At 50.2% G+C, this 23,290-nt stretch overlaps 1 protein-coding gene across 1 annotated transcript; it reads right to left on the bottom strand.

The window, feature by feature from the left end:
• Positions 1-11,916: 11,916 nt before the first annotated feature.
• Positions 11,917-16,897, bottom strand: CCDC177 (coiled-coil domain containing 177). The gene has a single exon (XM_074868018.1). It carries the CDS (start codon positions 16,870-16,872, stop codon positions 14,947-14,949), a length of 1,926 nt encoding a protein of 641 aa, XP_074724119.1. The 5' UTR covers positions 16,873-16,897; the 3' UTR covers positions 11,917-14,946.
• Between the last annotated feature and the right edge of the window lie 6,393 nt (positions 16,898-23,290).

Here is a 23,290-nt window from a genome sequence, read left to right as displayed (position 1 = left end):
CTTCTAAGGAGAAATGGGTCAGTATTTGCCATCCCTACAGCCCCGATACCACAGCCTGCCACATTATGGATGCTAATTATACTAGTAAGGTCATGAATTTAGCTCACTTTCTGGAGGTTGTGTGTGGAGAAATGTGAATTATACAAAAGCAGGATGTGGGTACTCATCTTTGGATGGAGAGATGCACCAAAGACAAATCAGATTTTATGGAATCTCCTTCTCCTTAATCTTCAGAGATTTATTGAAAAGCTTAAGGTTAGGAAAGACTACTACGGCCTCTAATGTCTTATCCTGTCTGCCACAGACGAGTACACTTCACCTACTTACCACTGGGTGAATTTTGATGTTATTCTAATCTATGGTGAGGAAGGCTTGGGAATAGGATCCGCAACACGTCATCTCTGGCACTTACTGGGGATTTCCCCACCTGTGTTAAGGCTGCCTGGACTGACACACACCTAAACACACCCCATCACGGACCCTCCAGGAGGTGTTCAGGAGCAGTAGCCAGCTGGGAAGCACGTGGGCTGGCAGGTCTCTGCGGCTTGGCTGTGCATGGAGAGCTGGAAGGCAGAGGGGTCCCCAAGGGAAACCTGTCAAGCCCAGCTGGCAGCGCCGGAGCAATGGGAAGGAGAGGAACCGAGGTGCTTGGTGAGGCAGACTGTCTCACACAGCAAGAAGGATCTTCAGGCCACACCATTTTTCATGGAGCTGGCACCACTAATAAGGAAAAGAAGGAAAGCAGTGACTGGCCCAGGCTCCTCACACTCACTGCTGGAGGGGTTGTATTTAGTTATGTACATTTGCCAAGGGTTGTTTGTATCTAAACATATACGGACCATTTTTTTCAGGAAGATGTACAGTTATCCAGACTAGTTGCTGTAGCCTTTGGATGCTGGGGGCCAGTCAATCCTCTGGAAGAGATGATCCTGTTCTTGGTGGCCATGCTGTCAGCTGGAGCATGGTGGAGATGTAGAGAAGTCATGAGTAAAGTCTACCTGTAGGGAAGAGGTGAAGCTCAGTGAACTGGGAAAACTAGTCCAAGCAGAGGTGCCAGGCTGGAGTTTTGTGAGAGGAGAAGGCAGCTCATGCCATCTCCCAGCTGACCTGGTGAACTTGTGTAGCCATTGCCCTTCTTGGGGAGCAGCTTGTAACCTGGCCAGAACAAGCTCCGGGGTACATACCCAGCCGCAGCCTGCAGCAGCATCCCTGTGGAGAGAAGCACACAAAGGACAGGTAGAGCAGTGCTTGATTGCCATGTGGTTAAAAGGGTCCCTTGCACATCTGTGCTCTGGCACTGAGATGTGGTTTCAGGAAGGGGTTGTCCAGCTTTCTGCTATGGCCAAAGTGGCTTTGAGACTTGGGTTGTGGTAGCTGCAGATCCTGGGGCTGCAGGACAGCAGCCATAGAAGGGATGCTGAGGAGACAGGGCCCCTGGCAGGCTGCAAGCCAGTCAGCTCTCAAAACGCAAGATCCCCCCATCTCTGCTCTTGAGAGACACTTAATGGAGTGAGGGATATTTTTCCTAATTAAGAACAATACAGAAATATATGTAATGTCAGATTTCCCCAAAAGTGCAGAGAAATGCAGGTGGGAAAGGGAGAGTTGCTGAGGAGCAGTAGCCGAGTGAAAAACCCAAAGCTTTATTAGCACTCCATTTTCCACATGAAGCATTGTGGCATTCTGTCATCTTCTCCTGAGATAAGAGATGGGAAAAAGGGCCATTATTTGCAGCTAGCTCACCCAGGCCCCTTGCAGGGCAGGCAGGTTACTTATTCCACCTGCCAGTCCTGCTTGTAATTTGTTTAAATAGCTCTGTGTCTCTGCTGTGCTGTTGGAGGTGAGTGTGTGGAAAGGGCACCGACATCTGTGCCCTGCCCCAGGAGGATGAACAGCATGCATGTAACCTCAGTGAGCCCCTCTGGGGGGGACACGTGCTCTTTGGACACAATGCATTAAGCTCAAAAAGCTTCAGCTTATCAACCTGCCCATCTATCTTGCTTTCCTAAGAAAATGAAGAGTTGGCAGTTGCTCAGTCTCTCCCACCTCCCCACAGTTGTGACCTCTGTTCACCAAGCTTAACACAGAGATCTCAAAGACGATCTGACCCTTCATGTTTCAGAGCTGAAAGTAATAAAAACATTTTTATTTTGATTTATAGCTGAAAAACAGTGGAATTTGCCAAGCAGGCTCTGGGCTAATCTTGTACCTTGAGGTGGGAGCTGCTTCTCTTGCATCCCACACCAGCGCTGCAGGAAGCATCTCTGTGGGAAGACGGAGGAGAGCAGTGCCTCTGGCTGCAGGGTGGCCCTTGCTGTTCACAGGTAAGGCACACAGATTTGGCAGGATGTGGGTATGTCACAGACAAATCATAATAACCATGGTCTTTAAGGAGCAACTGGACTGCAAAAGGCGAGATGTACTGAGGGAGGTGGGGAAAATGTTGCTTTTGAAAGGCATGACAAAGAAGATGTAGTGCATTTGTAATTTCAACCGGAGTCTTAGGGACCTGGCCTCTTGGCTGAAGTGGAGAGATGAGGGTTCCTCCTCTGCAATTACTGTCATATACGTGACCTCAAAGGAGTCACCTGGGGAGCTGGGAGCTATTTGTATCACCCAGCTTTGTGTAAAGAGCCTCATCTTCTCAGCCTTTTTCTGTAATCTCAGTTTACGCCTTCCCCATCCATGAGAGGGGGCCGATCTTGGGCAGCCACCAGGCAGGTGACCGTGGCTCATCCTACCTGGATGTGCACAGAAGGTCCAGAGGCGTTCACGGCAAAGCTGCGTGAGCTGACACCCGGTGTTAGTCTCTAGTAAGAACCTGGTTTTGTAGCTCTCTGTGTCAGGAGTTCTCCTCACCCTTTTACGGTGACAGCAGACCTGGACTCCTTATATTTAAATCTCGAATGAAGAGTTTTTTCACTGATGCTTTCAGTTGTGCTCTCACGGCCCAGAGGGGCTGCCCCTGTGAGCTGTGGGACTGGTAGGCCCTGCAGCTCTGCCCCAGTGGGCTAACTTACATGGGAACAGGACTTCCCACCTTCTGCTGAAACTAATGCATAGGTCCTATGCCCTCTGAAACCTTATTTCTAGATATATGTGTTTCCCCCGAGGTCAGTTCTTTCCTGGCCCAGACTTAGTGCTCGGTTAGTTCTTCACAGTCTATTAAAAGCTCTTCCTGCGTAATGTTCTCTCTTTAGTACACGGTGCCAAATATATCTAACCATCAAAACCTTCTGCTCTCAGAGAGATAGGTTTGGCATAGCGGGTATTTATGGGAGGGGGACATGTGTGCACAAAGCTGAATACTGTTTTTCCTGTGTTTATCTTCCCCTGCCACCAAGAGGCATTTTAGGGCAAGTGGGAAAAGTCACACTGCACTTTCATAGCATCTTAGTAGTGTTACTCTCACAGAAACAGCAATAAAGCCATGGCCTGTGGGCTTGCAATGACAGTTCAGCTCCTCATTTCATTCCAAGCTCTGGCTGTGTTATCTGTCAGGAAAATAATTCCTTGACCTTGTGGTCAGGGGCTGAGTGCTTTGCTTAGTGATTAAGCCACTGCAGTAGATAACATGCCATTTTTAATCCCATTCGTAGCTGGTCCCGTGGAGGGGGGGGGGACAGGAGGGGCTGCAAAAATACAGCAGCTGATGATAGTTCTGGAGACCTCAGAAACAGTGGCAACAGTGCATAAACTGTGGCTGTATATGCCCATCCTCCTGAGTTAATTTAGTGGCAGAGTGGAAAACAACCATCATATTTAGGGCACTATTTTATCAAGTGATAGAGCCATATGGTGCAAAAAAACGCAGTCGTCTGAGGGCTTAGCATGTTGGAAATCAGGGAGTCCCTTTGCGTATTGATCCTGTCTGCTAGCTGGCATATATAAAAAGGTTTATGATTATTTTTCCTCCACTCTGTCGATGGGGGAAGGGACTCCTGAATAACGAACTAATCCTGCTAACTTGAGCTGGGGAAGGATGAGATACAACCTTTCCTGCTGCTTTAAAGTTGTGGTTGGGATATGGCTGCAAAGCATCCGGCTGGCATGCTGGAAAGCCCCACAAGCCTGCCTTAATGTCCAACAAGTGCAGCAAAGGCATCAGAGTGTGGATGCATGATCAGGTTTCGGGGTTGTACAAGTCATCAAGGGTCGAAGCCCAGTCCCCCGGGTGATATTTAGGGTCATCTCTGCAAGTGAAATCAGAGTGAGAGCTTTGACTGACAAGGTCTGATCTAGGATGTTTCATCCTCCCAGCCAGCCTGCTGTCCCCTCCTTTCTGCTGAGAGTCTGCTTCTTGCCCCTGCCAGAGAAGGAGAAGGACATGAGCCCAGATCCATCCTGCCAGCAGTGAAACACTATTTTTCTTGAGGCAGAACCCATTTTTTTTTGAGCAATCCTCTCTTCCCATGCTGTCACTGCATAGTTGAGGATTATCATTCCCCTTTAATCTGGCTTTTCCCTTTCAGAAGGTCCCTGTCCTCCTTGGAAACAGTCCCAGCCTCAGGTTTCCTTTGGCTGTGGTGTCACCTCTGTTAGGACACAGGAATGTGCTAGTTGTCACCATGTGCTTGCTGTCGGGCAACTGACCTTACCGGGCATGAACCCAGGCCCAGACCCGCAGTCTGGTGACTGAATCGAAACGGCTGCTCACAAATAAAGCTGTGCATTGATCTGGCCTTTCTGTGATATTGCCAGCCAGTTCTCTGGTTCCCTAATGAGAAATGGACTATGGGCATGTCGTGGGTCTCTACCAATCCCTGGCAGTTTGACATTAAATTTGGTCTTGAAGGAAAAAAAAAAATCAAAAGCAGAATTAAAACAATCATTAGCAGTGATGCACTTCCTCATCCTGTGCTCTTGAGCTAGGCATCTCTTTTGCAGCTCATCCTCCTGATCCTAGCACTGACACACAGTAAAATGCTTTTAGTGCCAGCTCCCATTCAAACATAAGAGAAATGCTCCTCAACACCCTCTGCTTTGCAGGAGCCCCCTGGGGCACCCTTGGGTGCTGCCCCAGAGCCCAAAGGGTGGCAAGTTAGCTCCATCTCCCTCCTAACATCATGGGGGGCTGCCTGCCAGCCCCCTGGAGCAGCACCCATGCAGGCCTGGGGAGGAGGAAGCCACCAGGCTGGGGTGTTCCAGAAGACATTTCTCTGCTACTGTAAGGGAGGAGCCTTCAACAGGAAGGAGACCTTAAAAAATTCAAAATTCATCATGACTCTCATGTAGGGTCCCAGTCCTATTTTCATTATGTTGTCTGTTCATTTAAGTCTTCCATGTGCTTATATTGAGCTCCATGGAGCTGGCTTCTCCAAGACATGTATCTTTGCTGTAGTGGTGTGAGAGCCATCATTGTTGGAGATGGCTAGAACAGCTTTTCCATGTTTCTCCACTCAGCTTTCCAGCCAACCCCAATGCTTGTTGGAAAACATCACTCCTTTCTTACCTGTGGTCCTAAGTACCTTCCACCATTCTTCATTCCCTGAGAGTGTCCAAGACATTGTGTGAAAGGAGCTGTTTGGCCATGAGAGCTATAAACTGTGTCTCCTATAATTTGAAGGTTATTTAAATCTCCCATTTTGCCATTTCTTTCTTCTCTCTCATGTTCAGCAATGCTTTCCTTTCCTCTGGGAAGACATTTTGTCCCTTTGCATTTGTGCCTCCAACTTCTCCATAGAAAAGACTTATCCTAAAATTATACATCTGATACGTTGACACCCTGGCCAGCCTTGCCTGCTTGCAGGATGCCTCCCTGTACCTGAGGACATTGCAGTGTGTTGTCATGGAGAGGATTCAGACAGTATTGCTAGGTCAGTGGATACTGTACAGCATGGGAGTTTATACAGCTCTGGCATCAGGACGGACAGAAAGGACCTCTGTGGATTCCAGGAGACTCTGCAGAAATTCCCCTGGTAGCTTACAGTAAATTTTCTGTGCATCTGGGGACCTGCAGGCTGTGACTGCATCATGTGGCATCTGCATTATAGTACAGTATCTTTGCAGGGAGGGATCTGCAGGTTCCCAGAGACTTCACGAGCTGCATGAAATCTACGGAGCAGCACAGTGTAGTCTGATCAGGGACACTTAGAGAGGCCAGTAGGTCTGGGTGTGAACATCACTGCCTTCAGGAATCCCTACTTCCACATTTTTCTGATGGAGCCATAAAAAAAATGCATTAAAATATCTGACTGTGCAAGGAGGTGTGTGAAGATTCTTTGAAATGTTGTAGGAATCACAGAAAGACAGAGTGTCTTCTGCCTGGAAAATATTAGGACTCGCAGCACCAGAGATGTGAGTTGGAGTGACAGCTACCATGCAAAGCTAAGATGTCAGGTGCTTTAGTGTTGCATAAAGCCCTGAAGGATCCCTTGGCTTGTCTACCTGCCTAGCATTTTCTGAGAGCTGGCAGGTCAGCTCTGGTTTACTGAAACAATCCTCCCTGGCCTTACTTCCTCCTGCACAGCAGTAGGTGAAACTGCTAGCAGAAAAAGCAGTGTCATGACTCAGAGCTCTTAAGGTATGTCTAAAATTCCTGTCGTGACAGGTCATGCAGGCCTGTATAAGCTAATTATGAATTTACCAGTAGAACTCAGGATGGGTTGAAAAGCCCATAAGGAGAAACTGGAGAATACTGGACCAGTTAGCCCATCCTAGGCTCTGCACAGCTACAGTTACACTGCTAGTGGGACTGAGCTGGTGTGTTTAACACTGGTCTGGTTGTATCCACACCTCACTGGCAGTCATCATGGTGGTGGCAGGGTGGATGTATCTTAAACAGGGTGCCAGCCTGTCCTCCAAGCACAGGCAATGATGACTGCAGAAAGGAAAGCTTCCCCCTCATGCAAGAAGGGGCACCACTTCCCATGCCAAGCACCGGTCTGAGCATGGAAGGCAAACGCCTAGTCACTTCTTCTGGGCTGCTAGTGCTCGCCCAATTTGTGGTTCACTGTCTGGGAAAACAATGCCAGGGAAGCAAATTAGCAGTGGTGCCGCTATTTAAAAACCAAACAGTAACACCCCTTTGCTACGTGGCAACATCCTAGTTCTTCTATAGGTTTTCAATCTACATCACCCAAAGCCCAGATTCAGACAGTTCCTGTAGTTGCTCACGCACAGGTACACCTCAATTTAAGGAAATCCAGGGCAAATTAGTTGGCTTGAAGCCTCTACAGACAAGTGGAGACTGGGCTGCACCCTGTGGTTGGCTCCCCAGGTACCTAGCTGCAGGCAAGGGGAGCAGGAGCCACAGGACCAAACTGGCCAGGAAATGAGGACAGCTTGAATCTGGTGGGAGCTGAAAATGGTGCAGAGGCTCCTAGACAGCATCCGGGTGAGGGCTGCAGAAATCCCCTGATGAGAGCCAAGTGTCACTTCTCCGTTGGGCTGCATGTCAGACGCAGGCTGAGTCCACCCAGGAAGGCTGTGTAGTGGTCCCTCTACAGTGAAAATACTACCTTTCTCTTCATGGATCTCACCTTTTCCTTGATGTCTGAAGAAACAGCTGTTACTGGGAGGTAAACGTGAAGCCCGTCTTGTTCAGCATGCACATGAGACAGGTGCACATGTAGCAAAGCTTGTGAACAGAGTGGCCCCCTTCCTAGGGTCTAACAAAACGCATGCAACTTGGCACTTAAGACTCTCAGCTGCTGGCATAATGGTCAGGGCTTTTTCCAGGAGAGAAAGGAAAACGTCTTTCTGTTTTACCTACACATCTGTGAGCGCTCTCTTTCTCATTTATTTTCCCATCTCTTATAAATCATTAAAAAATTGTCAAAAATAGCACAGCTTACTTTGGAGGTGATTAAAAAAGAGAAGAAATTGTCCCATCACTCTCTTACAAAACAAAACATTCCCAGTAGCATCTGACAGACACAGACCCAAATCTCTTACTCCCCACTGTTTAGCTTGCTGTCTGACAAGGTGCCCCTGTGCCAGCCACTCCTCCTCTCAGTTTAAGAGACGTTGCTTTGCAAATACCCAGGAACACAGCGTGCAGCACGGGGTATTGACAAATTCGTCACCCAGACTAAAAATAACTGATCTGTGACCCTCCCATCCTGTTGCCCAGGTACAGTGCAGGGAGGAGGAAATTTTTACCAAGCTCTTGGAAGCATAACCTATCCCAAGCCACTGTGATTTACATAAATAGTAAAAAGTCGAATATATCTAGGCTGTATTCATTCCTGCAGTAACTCTGCTGCTCTGCTGGTTGTAGGGAGGTAACTAATGGGATGAACTGGGTCCTCTAACTTTAATGTGCTGGAAGAAAGTGTTATTGTATGCTCTCACACATAGAGATATAAGTGATACTAGCTAGCCAGGATGGTATAAGGGTTCTCAGTCCATGCCTGCTCTTTCATTTAACGTTTCCCTCTGTAGCTCCTGCCCATTTCTGCTAATGCACCTTCCTCCCACCCTGCCTCTGTCCCAGGCTCGCAGTGCAGCCTCATCTGTGTCACTCACCTTCAGCCCCCCATCTGAAAGTGCTTCAAGGTTTGGGGGCTGGCAGCTTCAAACCTTCCTCCTCCATGAAGCACCAGCTGCGGAGCAAGAGTCAGAGGAGCTGCCACAGCAGGGGCACAGGGACACCCTCCCCTTGCAATCAGGAGCGGTTAATTAGCGGGCTGCTTGGGGAACAGAGAGGACGTGAGTGAGAGCTCCAGCTAGATCACAGAGGCCAGCATGGCCTGAGGCAAGTCACATCAGTTCTTTCTGCTTCAGTTTTCCGTACTGTACTTAGGCTGGGGGCAATAACTACCTCACAGCCAGGTCCTGAGATTAGATGCGGGGAGCTGTGTAAAGCACATAAGAACAAAACAGCACTGGCAGTTTGGTTTTGTAATACAAGGTCTTTCTTACTGCCAGAGTGGTTTTGTAATGCGGGGGATTTCTTGCTGAATGGCAGGGATGTAGGAGATGAGTGCAAAGTTGCCTGGGAATGGTTTGGGTCCTTTCAGACAACACCTTACAAAATATCTTACAATAACAAGGTCATGTTTCACAGTGAAGAGCCATGCTCAAAGAATGGGCTAAGGACAAAGAAGTCAGACCTAGAGCTGAATTTTTATGCCCTAGTGTTAAGAGGGATGTGGGTTGTGGGTCATTTCCCATTATGAAGGCTCTGAACACTGGCATTCCCCAGGGTGCTTGTTGCTCTGCATAAATGGAGAATGTGTTTCCAGGTATCTGGTATGGAAGAGTTTTGCATTTTTTTCTTTTTCTGGTGTTTTCTCTTCAAAACATCATCTAGTAACATCTCAGCAAAAAGAAGGGCAGAGCTGCCTCCTGCCTAGAAGCAGAAGCATTATGATTTTCTTACCGTGCCTCAGTACTGACTGTTTACAGTGGATGCTACTTGCGTGTCAAGGGTTTGTGGGGCTGCACTCCCACAAGTTGTTGGCTTAGGGCTTCATCGACTCACATTAGAACATGCCTGTACTGCACTGCAAAGTAAATGTCATGAGGCTCATTTCCAGAGACACTGGGCTAAGCTGGTGTTTCCCTTTTTGCCTGTGACAGCCTTCTTTTACAACTATGACTGCTAAGTCAAATTCTAACAAACTTTATTCCCTGGGATCTTGACTCAGCAAAGCATTAAATTGAGCTTAAACTTGCATGCTTTGAAGGGAGGCTGTGTGATCTGAGAACAGGCAGATCCCTCCCAGAGCACCTCTGCTCTCCTGGAGGTGGCAGCTTCTCTACTAAACAACAGCACAGTCCCAGGTCTGCAAAGAGAGCCACAGTCATCACCTACAGTGTGCTGCATCAGACCAGTTTTGTGCCTCATCCTTATACCTCTCTGCATCTGTTTTAAGAAGAAAAACAACAAAAAAACCCCCAAACAACCCAACCCCAAGTCACAATCTTTCAAAATGGCATTCTATTACATGTTAGTCTCTGCCACCAGAGGAAGAACACCCACAGCTGAAAGCAAATCTCTTGTTTTGGTGTAACAACTGGTGGTGATGAAAAGCTGTCCTCAGGTAGTATGTGATCAGCCTGCCTCTCTCTGAGGTCAGTCAGGGAGCAGAAAATGTCACCTCCCTGAAGAAGTCACTTTCCTGATGACAGCAGAGGTGGCTCCGGGGCTGGAACTTCTGGAACACTAGTGGTTGATGGACTTTGTATGCAAATGCTGTGTTTCTCGCATCTCACTGTCCAGGTTTGGCTTAGTAAACACATGCACACCAAAATAAGTCCGCTCTCAGATCTGTGTGCACTGCATATTCAGCATTTGTTTAGTGAACAGAATTCCCCTGGCATCAGGAGAAATTTCAGCCCAGAATGAGCCTGGAGCTCCATAGGCATTAGAAGAGAAACACAGTATGTAACCAAGGTGAGAAATCTAATCCTCCCATCTCTCTTATCCATGTGGTGAAAGAATTTATTATAAACTGGTTTAAAAAATACCTTGTAAAATATTAACTAGTGGTGGTGCAGCTGCTCCTCTTAATAGCTTTTGAATGTGTCTGCCAAATTCAACCTTGACAGAGAGATCATGTTTTAGTGATGAATTCTGTGTGAAGAGGCAGCACGCAGAAGAGATTGTTGGCACCCTCACTGGCACTGAAGGGCTCCAGCTTTAGGCCAGATGCTGTTAAAAACTAGACAATCCACATAAACAGGATAGTCTGCAAACACTCAAAACATGCAAAAGATTCATTCAGAGCTCAGGCAAAAGAAACTGCTCTTTAGCCAATGCTTCTTCCCCATGTGTGAGTTCTCTGATGTCTAATACAAGATGAACTCATCCTGCAGCCTTGGTTTGACTGAAGTGAGAATCACAGGGCAACCGCCAAAGGAAACCAGACTGCACAGTTCTGGGGCCTCTGAAATTACTTGTCTTATTCTGTCATAGCCAACAGCGTGACAAACCCTTTCTGATACTGTCTGCTTTTTCATGTTGTCTCACTATGCAAAACATGAGTATATCATGATGGGAGTTTTACCTGAAAATGAATCCCAGGATTTGGTCCTGTAATTACTTTTAGAACATTTAAATGATATTGGAGTCCTTCTCCCTAATGTTTCAATATTTCAACTTCAGAAACCCTGTAAACATTTAGAGTAGTTTCTAGCAGGTCAAATTCTAGCAGTAGTCCTAGTCAGTGGGCAGTAGCAAGCAGTGCAGTGGTTTTCAAGGTGGGTTAGAGGTGCATCCACATGTCAGTGCTTGGCTTTAGATTTGGAAGTTTAGTGGCATTGGATCCAGATTTTGGGTTGCCCAGTTAAATCTACGGGATCCAACGTGAAACCTGGAGCTAGATACCAAATGTTTAGGAATTGAAACCTGGGAATTTGATGCTAGCTGGATCTAAGATGTGTTACCAGTCACAGAAGTTTCCTGGTAATTGTCCTTTTGTTTCTGTGGCTTTTAAAGTGCAGGTATTTCAAGGTCTAGTGGTCATTTTGCAGCATGCACCGAAATGGCCTAGAAGCAAAGTCTTTATTATAACCTTATGATTATAATACAGCAATAGCCTAAAACGTGTTTCCTAATCCCAGAGAGGACCAACCAAAGCTATCTTTCTGCAGGACCTAACCAAATGTCATCAGCTTCTCCTGTGCTTTAAATGAGCCGAGATCTACTTCTGAGCTGTGAGGTAACATGTTGCTTGCTTTGATTTTTAGTTCTCCCTGGCCTGCAGCTCAATATCAAAAACATCCAATAAGCCTCATCTAAAAGGGCCATACTTCTTACATATGTCCCAAGGTTTAATTTCTGTTCCCACAGAAATCCAGCAGTAAAACTCCTTCTCAAACAGATGCATAAGCAGACCCAAGAAATGTCTCCACCCAACTTGCTGACTCAATTTTCCATGCCGCAATTTTAAACAACTTAGAAACTCCATTGACTTTCACAGACTTTGGACTGGAACCACTACAGAAATAAAAATCTCCATACACAGATTAATGTCTTTTGAAAAAAAAATATTTTTTTCTTGGATTGCACATTCAAAACTTCAGCTGCACACTGCATGGTATAGGAACAGTAGTTTGCCAATCCAATTACAACCATGTAGGTGTGTTTTGATTAGTTCACCTGTAGCCCCAAGGTGTCAAACTCAGTCAGCGGCAGGAGATGGACCCCAGGTGTAATTACAGTCAGTGGCCAAGACATGTATCCTGGGCTGTAAAATGTTCTCAGTCTACACCGGATATGCCCCGTCAGAGAAAGTTTGGACAAAGCCTTCAGGTAGATTGCAGTAGACCTTTAGGTAAAAACTGCTGTTCCAGTTAGAGACAGCAGACTGTGTCTGCTCCTTCGCTCACCACATTTTGACTTCTTTTTGCTGTTTTCCAGCTCTCCCCATTTGCCCTCTGCTAAACAGACCAAGCAGTGAACTTCAACCACAGTGCAATGACGCAGGGAGCAAGAGGCCTCACATATGTGCTGGCAGGCTTTCTCTGCAGCCCTGAAGGCTACAAACAAGATGAAATGTTGGCTGAGCTGGAGTGACTGCAAGTTTTATCCCAACTCTAGTGCTGCCAGGGAGCAACAGAAGTTTTGTGCAGGCTGGATTTGGGCCACTGGGCATCTCTTTTCCAGGTCTTTGCAGCTGCAAGGGCACACATGGACCACTGCGGTACAAACAACACGTGTAGAAAGCTGTTTTTTATCAAGGACCTTGTCCAGTGTTGCAGCAGGATTGGATTCACTGTTCAAACTGATTGCTGTTTTGAGGATGAGGGGGCAGACTCCTAGCTGGAAACAGTAATGCAGCTGTCCTTCCCACAGCTACCGGTGTTTTTAGATTTTGGTGTTAATCAGTGCTTTTCACCAATGGGTATGTTTCACTTTAATAACTGCTCAAATAAATAAATAAATAAATAAATAAATAAATAGTATTTTGTGCTTTGTTAGCATCATTTGTCCAAAGTCTTTGAAGCGTTTTGCCCAGCCGAGTGATGCTATTTCCTGCGAGTCTCAGCAATCCCAAGAGCCTGACTCTGCTTCTGTTTATATCTCTAGGAGCAAGCCCAGCCCCTGAGGACCTGCCTGGCGTTACACAGCGAGCCAATGACTGACAGAGCAAACATCGCTCAAGGTGCCCTAATTCCTACTTTCATGCTGCCTGCCCTCAGCAGCACCAATTGTACCGTGATTCAAAAAAGAGCAAGTTCCATCAAAATCAAAGAAAATCCCTACTTGCTTCATTTTCAACACTGTTTGGATGATGTCTCCAGCCTTGCAGGGCACCAGCGTGTGCTTGGTCTACTGTTGTTGCTGTTCATTTAACACCTTCCTTAAAGCTTTCTAAGAGATTTTTGACCTGCTGTCACCTCCTGGGAAATTCTGGTAAGCAATCTATGCATGCAGGACTGCATGTCTGTGCCATATGTCAACCTTCTTCTGGTTTTCTCTTCTCTGTGTTGTACGTCAGAGACATCCACAAGGAAATAAGATCGTGGCTGTTCTTGCTGCTTCTCCCCTATGCTCCAGGTCCGATGCCATCAGCACAGCAACCCAGCACGGTGTCATGGATGATGGAAAAGAGAGCTGGCGCCGACCAGAGCCACAAAAAACCAGCAGAAGGTGCCTATCTTTGATGTGTGCTTGTAACTCCAACCCAACAGAGAGTAAATGCAGAAACCTGGAGCAGAACACTGTCTTACTTGAATGCTGTGCATGGGGCATAGATAGGCTTTTCAGAATTCCAGTGCATTAACGGCAGAAGGACTCAGTTCCCGCCAAACAGTATTGAGTTAGAGTTATAAAAAAGCCATGATCCTCATCTAAGAGAATCTGTAATGTACCATATTGTGTGCATCTACTCTTTCTTGTGCCCTGTATAACAATACTGTTAGCACCAGTGGACAGATAAACGCTGCCCTGCTCAGTAGATGATGGTAAGAGCTGGGTGAACATCTCATTGTATGCAGCTCATTGAACTATGGCAAGGACCTTTGGAGGACACCTGGTCCAACCTCCTGCTCAAGGCAGGCCAAGTTGGATAAGGTTGCTGAGGGTCTCCTCAACTTTTGAGAATTCCCGAGGGTGGCAATTTCTCTAAGCAATCTGTTTGCAGATTTCCATTTACATGATCCACATTTGTCACAAAGGCCAGATTCTGCAGGTTCATTCATTTTTGTACCTTTAGGAACAAGTGGGTTGCGTGGGTGCCTGTTCAGTTTGTGGATTGCCCACAAACTTCTCTCCTTCTCCCCCTTCCTCCAAAAGAAAAGAAGAAATTGTACAGACGTTTGTAAGAGAAACTTTGAAAGAAGGAGGAGAGGTGAGGGTGCCTGGGAGGGGCAACAGTTGCAAAAAGCAAAAGTGAAATTGTGAGCGCTTCTAAGAGCTTCTGCCCAGCTCTGATCATAACGTCTACTTACATGGTGTTATGAAGTCCTGATCTGTGCCTTCTCTAGCTCAGTACCAGCAGCGGGCGAGGGGCGTATGGCATTCTGTACTCCAGCCCTCCTCACCTTCAGCATGGGAGTGCAGCAGCCTTGCAAATGCAGTCCCATCACTTAAACCAAGCTGCCTGTCACTCAAGCCAGAATCAGCTGGGGTGGTTTTGGTTCTTAGTCAGTAGGCTCTAGTAGTCAGTAGTCTCTGTTGTCTACATTTCCAACTGAAAAGAGTGCAGCTGTGGTCAGCTCCGGTGTAGACAATCAACCGGTAACTCACAGGCTTCAAGCAGACTTCTGCAGCTCTCTCTGAGAAAATGCGTGTGCTTGTGGGGTGGAGGACACAAAAACTCGCTTCCCCTCTGTAAAGATGACTGAGGTCAGTCCTTAAAGCACGCCCAGAACAAAACCATATTTTAAACAGTATGTGAAATAGCTGCCACGTTTTTGTGCGGTACCCTGCTCCCTCAAAATAAGAAATTAGGGTGGTTGTTGCTGTTTTTCAAATGTTAATACGGAGGAGCTTTCTGATGCACTATGATGGACAACCGGTGATGTTTCCCCACTCATCCGTGACGAGATCTTTCACTTCTTATTCAGGTGGGCATGCAGTTCTGCTTCCAAGGCCATTTTGTCAAAGGTGCGCGTGTTTGTCTCCTCCCGTACCTTTTCCCGGACATGGAAGGATGCACGAGCGACAGATCTGGCATTTTCTAAGACGGTCTTCTTCTCCTTGAAGATTTGCTCGCTCCTCTCCAGCTTCCTCTCTATAGAAAGGAGGATCTCCCTGCGCCGTAAGTCCTCGTACTGTTCCACCTTTTGCTTGTTCATCTTCTGCACTTTCTCCTTCTCCAGACGGCTCAAGACCACCTTGCGGGCTTTTTCTTGGACAACCTCTTCGGCCACCTGGGCAGCATGCTGGAGCTTTCTCTCTGTCTCTCTAGCCAGGGCCTCCAAGTGCTCCTTCTGCTCTCTTTCCTTCTTTTCTGCTGCCAGTTTGGCTCTCTGGATCTGCATGTCTTCCCGCCTGGCCTTCTCCCGCAGCTCCTGGTTCCTTTTCTCCACTAGCTGCTCATAGTTCTCCTGAGCCTTCGTCAAACTCATCTCCAGGGAGGCCTTCAACATTTCCTTCTCTTCTGCCTCTTGCTTGGCCAGTTCCTTGAGCAAGGCTTCATGCTTCAGCTTCTCTGCTTGGTTGAGCAGTTTCTTCTCCTTCTGCAGCTGCACCTCCTTCTTCAGCCTCTTCTGCGCAGCCGTGGACAGCTTCTCTTGCAGGAGCTGCTCCTCTCGCTCCCGGTGCTCCTTCTTGCCCTCCTCCTTCGCCTTCAGGTTGTGCTCTTGATGGAGCTTCTTCTGCTTGTCCTCCTGGACGGCCCTCTCCAGCCTCTCCCTCCGCAGCCGCTCCTGCTTCTCCGCTTGCTCCCGCCACCTCTCCTCGCACACCAGGCGCTGCCTCTGCTTCAGCAGGGCGGCTTCCTCCTGCTCCTGGCTCAGCCTCCCGCGACGCTTCTCCACCTGGCTCTCCCACATCCGCTGGCCCTGCAGGAGGGCCTTCTGCTTCTCCTTCTCCTCCTGCTCCTTCCGCCGCTCTGCCAGGCGCCGCTGGCTGTCCCACCGCAGGTGTGCCGCCTGCCGCTGCTCCCGCAGGAGGTTGGCCTCCTGGTGCTTGGCGATCATCAGCGCCGCGATCTTCTTGTCCCTCTCGGGCACCTCCGAGAGGCCCTTCTTCTTCTTCACCTCCCTGACGATCCTCTCCACCCTCTGGGCCGTCTGCGGTGAGTGGCTGAGGTCGCCCAGGCTGAAGCTGCGCCCCAGCAGGGAGCCGTTGGCGGCGACGGCTGCCCCCCGGCCCCGGCCGCCCACCTTGCCCCCGCGCTCCCGCAGGCTCTCCCCGCTGTAGGAGGACGAGGCCCCCGACTCGGAGGAGGTCTTGCCCCAGCTGCCCTCCCGGCGCTTCTGCAGCGAGTCCAGGGAGTGGCTCTTGGCCTTGGCACCCGCCGAGGCCGCAGCCTTGCCCCTGCCATGGCCCCGGGGCACGGCGGCGGTGGCAGCCCGGGGGGCGAAGCGGGAGGCGGGCGAGGGCGGCAGGCTGCCGAGGGGGGCAAGGATCCGCCTCTTCTCCTCCCGGATGATCCTCTCCCGCTCCTCCCGGCACTGCTGCAGCTTGCGGCGGCGCTCCCGCTCGTAGGCCTCGTAGAGGCCGGCGGCCACCCGCATGGAGCGGCCGGGGGCCTCCCGCAGCAGCTCCCCCAGCGCCCGCGGCAGCAGCTCCACCGGCCGCACAGCGCAGCGGGCGCAGGCCTCCAGCGACCGCGGGCTGGTCAGCACGTACCGGCTGCCCTCCGCCGCCGCGCAGTCGAAGTTGTACAGGTCCAGGTGCAGCAGCGGCGACTGCTCCCCGGGGCGGGCCGGCTCTGCCCCTGCCCCTGCCCCTGCCCCCGCCGCCGCCGCCGCCGCCCCCCCGGGCGCCGGGCAGGGCTGCGGGGGAGGCTCAGCCGGCGGCTCCACCATGGCTCGGCCTGCAAGGGAGAGAGCGGCGGCAGGTGAGCGGGGCGGCGGGGGGGACAACGGACACGACACCCCTTTTGTCTCCCCGGGAAGGCGCCAGGGCAGGGCGGGCAGGAGGAGATGGAGAGGGGTGGTGGGGCTGCACCGGGGGGGTGTAGCCGGGGCGTGTTTGTGGAGGGAGGGGGCAGGTCGCGTAGGGTGGAGTTTGTGGAGGGGGTGCCTGGGGCAGGGTGGTTTTGGGGCGGGGGGATGTGTTTGGGCGGTCGGGGGGGGGGGGGTGTGCCCGGGCAAGGGGCGGGGGTGCGATGGGGGAGTCGTCAGGGGGCGCGGGGGTGTGCGTGGGGGTGTGCGTGGGGGCGTCTGGGGTGACGGGGGCGTTTGGGGTGACAGGGGGGCGTTCAGACGCCCCGCGGCGCGTTTGGGCAGCGGGCGCAGGCTCGTTTGGCAACGAACGGGGGTGCTGGGGATGCACGGCGTGTGTCTGGGCCGGCGGCGGGGGAGTTTGGGCGGCGGGGGGGTGGCCGGGCTCCGGTCGAGGATGCCGGCGGTGCACCGGGCTTGGCGGAGCGGCGGACGGGGGTGTCTGGGCTGGGAACGAGGACGGGGGTGCACGGGGGTGTCAGGCAGGGCTGGATGCGGGACGGGGACCTCCCCCCCGGCCCCCCGCGGCACTCACCGGGCGGGCGCGGCGGGCAGCCCCGCGCTTTGTCTTGGTGCCGGCGGCCTCGGGGATCAGGCGGGCGGCGGCGGCGGCTCCTCCATGGCACCCCGGGCCCCGCGCGGCGCCCCCACCTCCGGGCCGGCGGCGGGCACGGCGGCCGCCCGCAGGCTGCGCTGCCCCGCGCTGCCCGCTGCAGGCCCCGCGCGGGGGGCGGGCGGAGGCGGGCGCGGGGGGAACCCGCCCCGCAGCCCCGCGGCGGGGCCGGGCCGGGCCGGGGGCAGAGCTGCCAACAGGCGGGGGGACCGCCCCCCGCCCCCCCCCCCCGAGAGGGGCCGGGCCGGGCGCTGCTGCGGCGGGAGCGGCGCCGGGGCGGGCTCGGGCGGTGGGGACCCTGCAGCCCCGTGTGTACATCCCCGTGTCTGCATCCCTTCATCCCTGTATCCGCATCCCTCCATCCCTGTGTGCGCATCCCTGCAATCCCCGTGTCTGCGTCCCTGCATCCCTGTGTGCGCGTCCCTGCATCCCTGTATCCACATCTCTCAATCCCTGTGTGCTCATCCCTGCGTCTACATCCCTGCATCCCTGTGTGCTCATCCTTGCGTTTGCATCCCTGTGTGCGCATCCCTGCATCCCTGTGTTTGCATCCTTGCATCCCTGTATGCGCAACCCCACATCCCTGTATGCGCAACCCCACATCCCTGTGTGTGCATCCCTGCATCCCTGTGTCTGCATCCCTGTGTGTGCCTGTGTCCGCATCCCTCCGAGATCCCTGTGTGCTGATCCCTCCATCCATGTGTCCGCATCCCTCTATCCCTGTGTGCCCATCCCTGCATCCCTGCGCCCTTCCATGCACTTGCCCCTCCGTGCACACATCCTTCCCTGCAGACTTTACCCACATGAGCAGCACTTCCAGGGTTGTTCCCCTTATTTTGCACTGTGCCTGCACACAAACAAGCCTGTCTATATTTACAGTTAATATAAGCAAGGATAAAAGGGGTGTAAGAAGGAGGAGGGGATGCTAACCCAGTTTTACAGATGGCAGACTAAGCCACAGGGAGATGAAGGTGCCTGCCTTGGGCCACCTAGGGAATTCGTGCCAGAGCTGGAAAGGAAAGGCACAGCTCTCAAATTTCAGTTCAAAGCAGTTTCCATCTGTGAAACCCTATTCCCTTTAGTGCTAATGCAAGCTATTGCTGCTGCAGGGATGTGTCAGGGCTGACAAGTGGGGAACTAGAGGGATGTTATAGGTAATACAGTACACCTTTTCAGGTACCCACTTTGAACATGCTGGTTGCAGTTCCTTTGATAGATCCCCCATTTCTACAGGGATCCTGGGCTCAGCAGCCTTAGTGGGGTTGAGGAATGCCCTGCTTTAGAAATACAGTTCAGCAAAAAGGGGATGGTTGCTGGTTGTGGAGCTGCAGAGCATCTGTGCCACACAGTGGAGCAACTGATTTTGTCAGGCAGAGGACAGTAGTAGCAAATGCACCATTAGCCACTGTGTTACAACTTCAGGGCTTTTCAGCAATTTCTCATTTAACCTCTACAGGTGCAGCTTAATCTGCTTTGCCTTAATAAAGAAGGATATGGCACTCTCCAAAGGCTTACAGGATGGCCCAGGACAAGGATACAGAGCAGCAGAAGGACCCAAGAAAGGCCTAGGGAGTCCTTGGGAGAAAGCTGAAGAGCTGCAGGTTGGTTGTGGTTTCATCTTGTGCAGACAGAGACTGAATCGTGCTCATGCCTGCACTGATGAATGCACACAGTAATGATGCATCCACAGTGAGTGGGCAGACTCCACCAATAAACCATATTGACTAATCTGATCTCATTCATTCATCATCATCATAGTCTGCAGGGGATGGTTATAAAGCTTGGTAATTAGTTATGTGAAAAATCCTCAGGCCAGGGAACAGCGCCCTGCTCTCTGAAGAGCCCAGCTCACTGGCTGATGGGGCTAACCGTTAATACTAGCTGCAGCACCGTGGCTGTCAAGCCATGGCCCTGTTCCCTCCTTGTGATAAACATTAAGCTGGTAAGTGTATATGCCGGGTAAGGTGTGGGCTTCTCAGGGGTTTCTGACAAGTTGCAGTTTCAGCCTCCAGTGGGGCTATATTTGGGCCTTGATCTTTCAGGTTTCCCTGTGGATCTGTAGAAGACCCATAAGTGGTCTCTCAGATACAATTGGAAGGGGATTTATTGGGAGATTTTAGAAGCAGCTGGATATGACTTTAGGAGACATTAACACACACTATCCAAACATGGAGTCATATCCCTACCTCATCAAGACTAAAGGAGATTTGGGATGGGGCAGGAGGAGATCTCTGGAGGACTTGAAGAGGATCACTGCTAGTGAGTCATTTTTCCCCCACGCAATTATAAAACCTAATTCTCTGTTGGCTAGAAATATCTAGAAATCTATGCACTCAGGTAGAGCAGTACTATAAGGTTACGCTCCTGCTTTAATAAACATTTCCCTTCTTTGCATTGCTGTTAATGATAGCAAGAGATGCAGGGCAGTGGAAAATTTGGACTACAGATTGTGGGGGTGGAAATATTTATATCATTTCAACAAGTTCTTCTGTATGCTCTTCATTGCACATGTATTAATTGCTTTCTTCCCATCCAGCTTTAAAACTGCCCGTACCTGGCTTTTTCCCTGCTCTCCTTGTGAGAGCTATTTCACAACCCGCTAGAGCTCATTGGTAAAATGTTATTAGTTACTTTCAGCTTCGGTTTTTCCGCTCTTTGTTTCATCTTCTGTAGTAATTAATCTGCCCTCCCTCCTGCTCCGGTTTATGCCTTACAAATGTTTGTAAACTGTTTCCATATCCCCTCAGAGCCAAGGAAAACATACTGTCATTGCAAATCAATCCCCTGTAGTTGCACAATGAGCTATCTCCTTTCTTCTGACCTCCCACTGTGTCAGGCTTTCCCAGTAGCTGCTGCCCTGAACTGAGCAGTGGGCTCCTGCCTAGCACTTACCTTCGTGCTGCCTGGCCCAGGGTAGCAGTGTGCACAGTCCTGGTGCCGGTGCGTTGCCTTCCTCCTCTCTAACATCTCCTCATGTCCCCTTCTCTAATTTGCCAGCTCTCCTAAGGTTTGCTCAGCACAGTTTGACTTTTCAGAACTGTTCCTATCTCTGCCCTGGGGAATGTTAGTTGGTGAATTATTTCCTCCTTGCTAAATAGCTTTTGTTTTCCATGTTGAATGCTGTCTCCATATAATTTGTATTTCTACTCTCTCTTTCTCACTTTGTGTTTACACTGTTGTTGGGAGGACCCTGACCTAGCTACTGTGTAGCTACTCCAGTTCTCAGCCTACTCTACTCCTGTTTAGACTCCTGGTTTTGTACCAGAATATTCCTGCACCTTCCTGAGCCCTGGGGATAGGGGGAAGGTGACAGCCTTGGGGAGAGGAGAATAAGGAGCCCTGTGACACAGAATCACAGAATCATCTAGGTTGGAAAAGACCTTGAAGATCACCTAGTCTAACCATTAACCTAACATTGACAGGTCTCAACTACACCATATCCCTAAGCGCTATGTCAACAGTTTTTAGGCTACAGGCTGTTGATATCTCCCAGGCACAGTGTCCTCCTCTTTCTAGCTGCAGATGGAGCACAGGCACCCAGTGCCTTCCCAAGGGGCAGGAGGATGAGCGTGTCCCTTCTCTGCCTGGAGGCAGCTCCTGCACCCCTCTCAGACACAGGAGAGCCTCTCCAGCAGTCTTCCTCTGTCAGCTGGATGGTTTAAGTACTATTTTAAAACTTTAATGAGGCACTCAGTCTAAGGCCTTACTGATCCCGTCCCCATGATACTCTTGGTCTCTTCTCTCTAAACAGTCCCTTGACAGATGCCATAATCCTTTGTTGACAGTCCTGCAGCCCCTCCACCTGAGTTATTTTACAGCCTGCTCTGAGCTAATGCTGAACATAAAGTCCCATGAAACTACATGCTGGGCTTGCCTGGTAGCCAAGGACTGAAACGCAGCATGCCACAACGTCAGTGTAACAACCTCATGAAAATCAAAGTCCTCCTCCTGTGTTGGCTCCTTTTACCCACTCCTGTGCTTTCCCTATGAGTTTTGTCACTCTGCTTCTCCTCTGCCTGCAGCCCTGGCACAGCCTGCCTTGCCCTTCCTCTGTGGGCAGCAGGATGGGTGTTTGTTTTCCTTCTGCTGCTGCTACAAACTCCCTGCCTGGGAGACGCAGGAAAAGCCTCCCTCCTCCCCTGGGTCGCAGGCGCTTTTCTGCATCCCCCTGCCAGGCTGTTCCAGTGCAGTGAGCACACAGCGCCCTGAGCGACTTCAAAGTAACTGCCCAAAGCCAAGGCACTGTCCCCAGTACTCACAGCCCAAAGGCTCTGCTTAACATTGTCATCTGTGGCTGGGCCTCAGCCGCTTCACATGAGTCTCTAGAGAAATGGAGCTTCTGGCTGGGGCAGATGCACAGAGCGGGGAAGCAGAGAAGAGCTGGGGTATGAGGAGGTAGCTGGAGATGGCAACATATGGCGAGGGGCAATGCAGAGGGCTACCGCCAGAAGGAAAACATTTGGCAGCCACTGGAGACAGACTTGTACTACATCCTCTACTCTAAAGCCGGAGTCTAAGGCCAGCATATGAACTGTGCTGACCGTGAGTTGTTATTAGTGTTCACCTTGATGGGTGACACTATGGTGTGTGCTGTTCGGTGTCTCACCAAAAACACCTGGTCCTCAGCAACGAAAGGGTTTCTTTGGTCCCTGGCTGACAGGATCTCCAGACCTGTAGCACTTCTACCAGTCGGTGCTCTTTGTATCAAGGACTGGCAGCAGTGTTGCTGCATGGATGCTCTCTTGGGGTCATGCTGAACAGCTTTGTGCAAGTTTGGCACATCTGCAGTAGTCTTTGTATTTGGGTAAACCTGTGCAGGTCTGTCTGAAAAGAACATGGTGGGCTGGCAGAGAAAATTTTGAAAGTGAAGGAGAAAACCTTGTCAGTGCATATTTCCATGGAAACAAGTATAGATGTGAGAGTAGGTTTTATTTGCTTTTGGGGATACTCTCTTGTCAGTGCTTATTTCTGGAGAAATTAGAATACTGTAATATTTTGGCCCAAACCAAATCTGAGATGCGGCTGCTGAACCTCATGCACTCAGTTCCCCTGGTCAGGCTTGGCTTCTTACAGAGAGCTCATGGGTTGTGAGGGAGTTATGGAGCCCTTGCACACGGTGAATCATGGAGGATAGATTTGGCCCCAGGGTCATAGAGCAAACTTAAGATGAGGTAAACAAATACATGAATCACTCAGAAATTAGTATGAGGACATCTTTTGTTATAGGAGAGGTCAGAGTACACCGTTGGAGTGATCTGTGCAGGACTACAAACTACATTTCCATGAGCTACTTATCCGTATACAAATAGTGCAGTGACCCAGAATCATCTCTAATAAGCAAGTGCCTTTGAGTGTAAACTCAACAGGAAGATTACATGCTAATGCTGGTTACATTTTCAGGCTGAAGCTGAAATGCAATTACATTACATTCATTTACTTGAAAACTGTTGGTTTTGAGCAAATGATCAGTCTTGCATGCCGCTTCAGTTTCCAAGCCGCGCTATTTATTCTAGCACAGCCTGGAAATCACAACGTGAAGCTATTGGAGAACAGTGGGAAATATGACATTGCTGGTGATGCTCTTCAGGGGGAGTAAAATGCAAACAGAATAAACTATTAGATTAAGACTGGAGATTTAAAATTATTTTAGTTTTAACTACTCTGAGG

Source organism: Strix uralensis, chromosome 4, assembly GCF_047716275.1.
Source record: "Strix uralensis isolate ZFMK-TIS-50842 chromosome 4, bStrUra1, whole genome shotgun sequence".
In the NCBI taxonomy this organism is placed as follows: Eukaryota; Metazoa; Chordata; class Aves; order Strigiformes; family Strigidae; genus Strix; species Strix uralensis.
The sequence above is the reverse complement of the archived record's forward strand: the minus strand, read 5'-3'. Positions and strand labels throughout refer to the sequence as shown.

Bases quoted from the DNA above. Each gene is read 5' to 3' on its own strand.
- CCDC177 (XM_074868018.1), bottom strand. From the start codon at position 16,872: ATGGTGGAGCCGCCGGCTGAGCCTCCCCCGCAGCCCTGCCCGGCGCCC.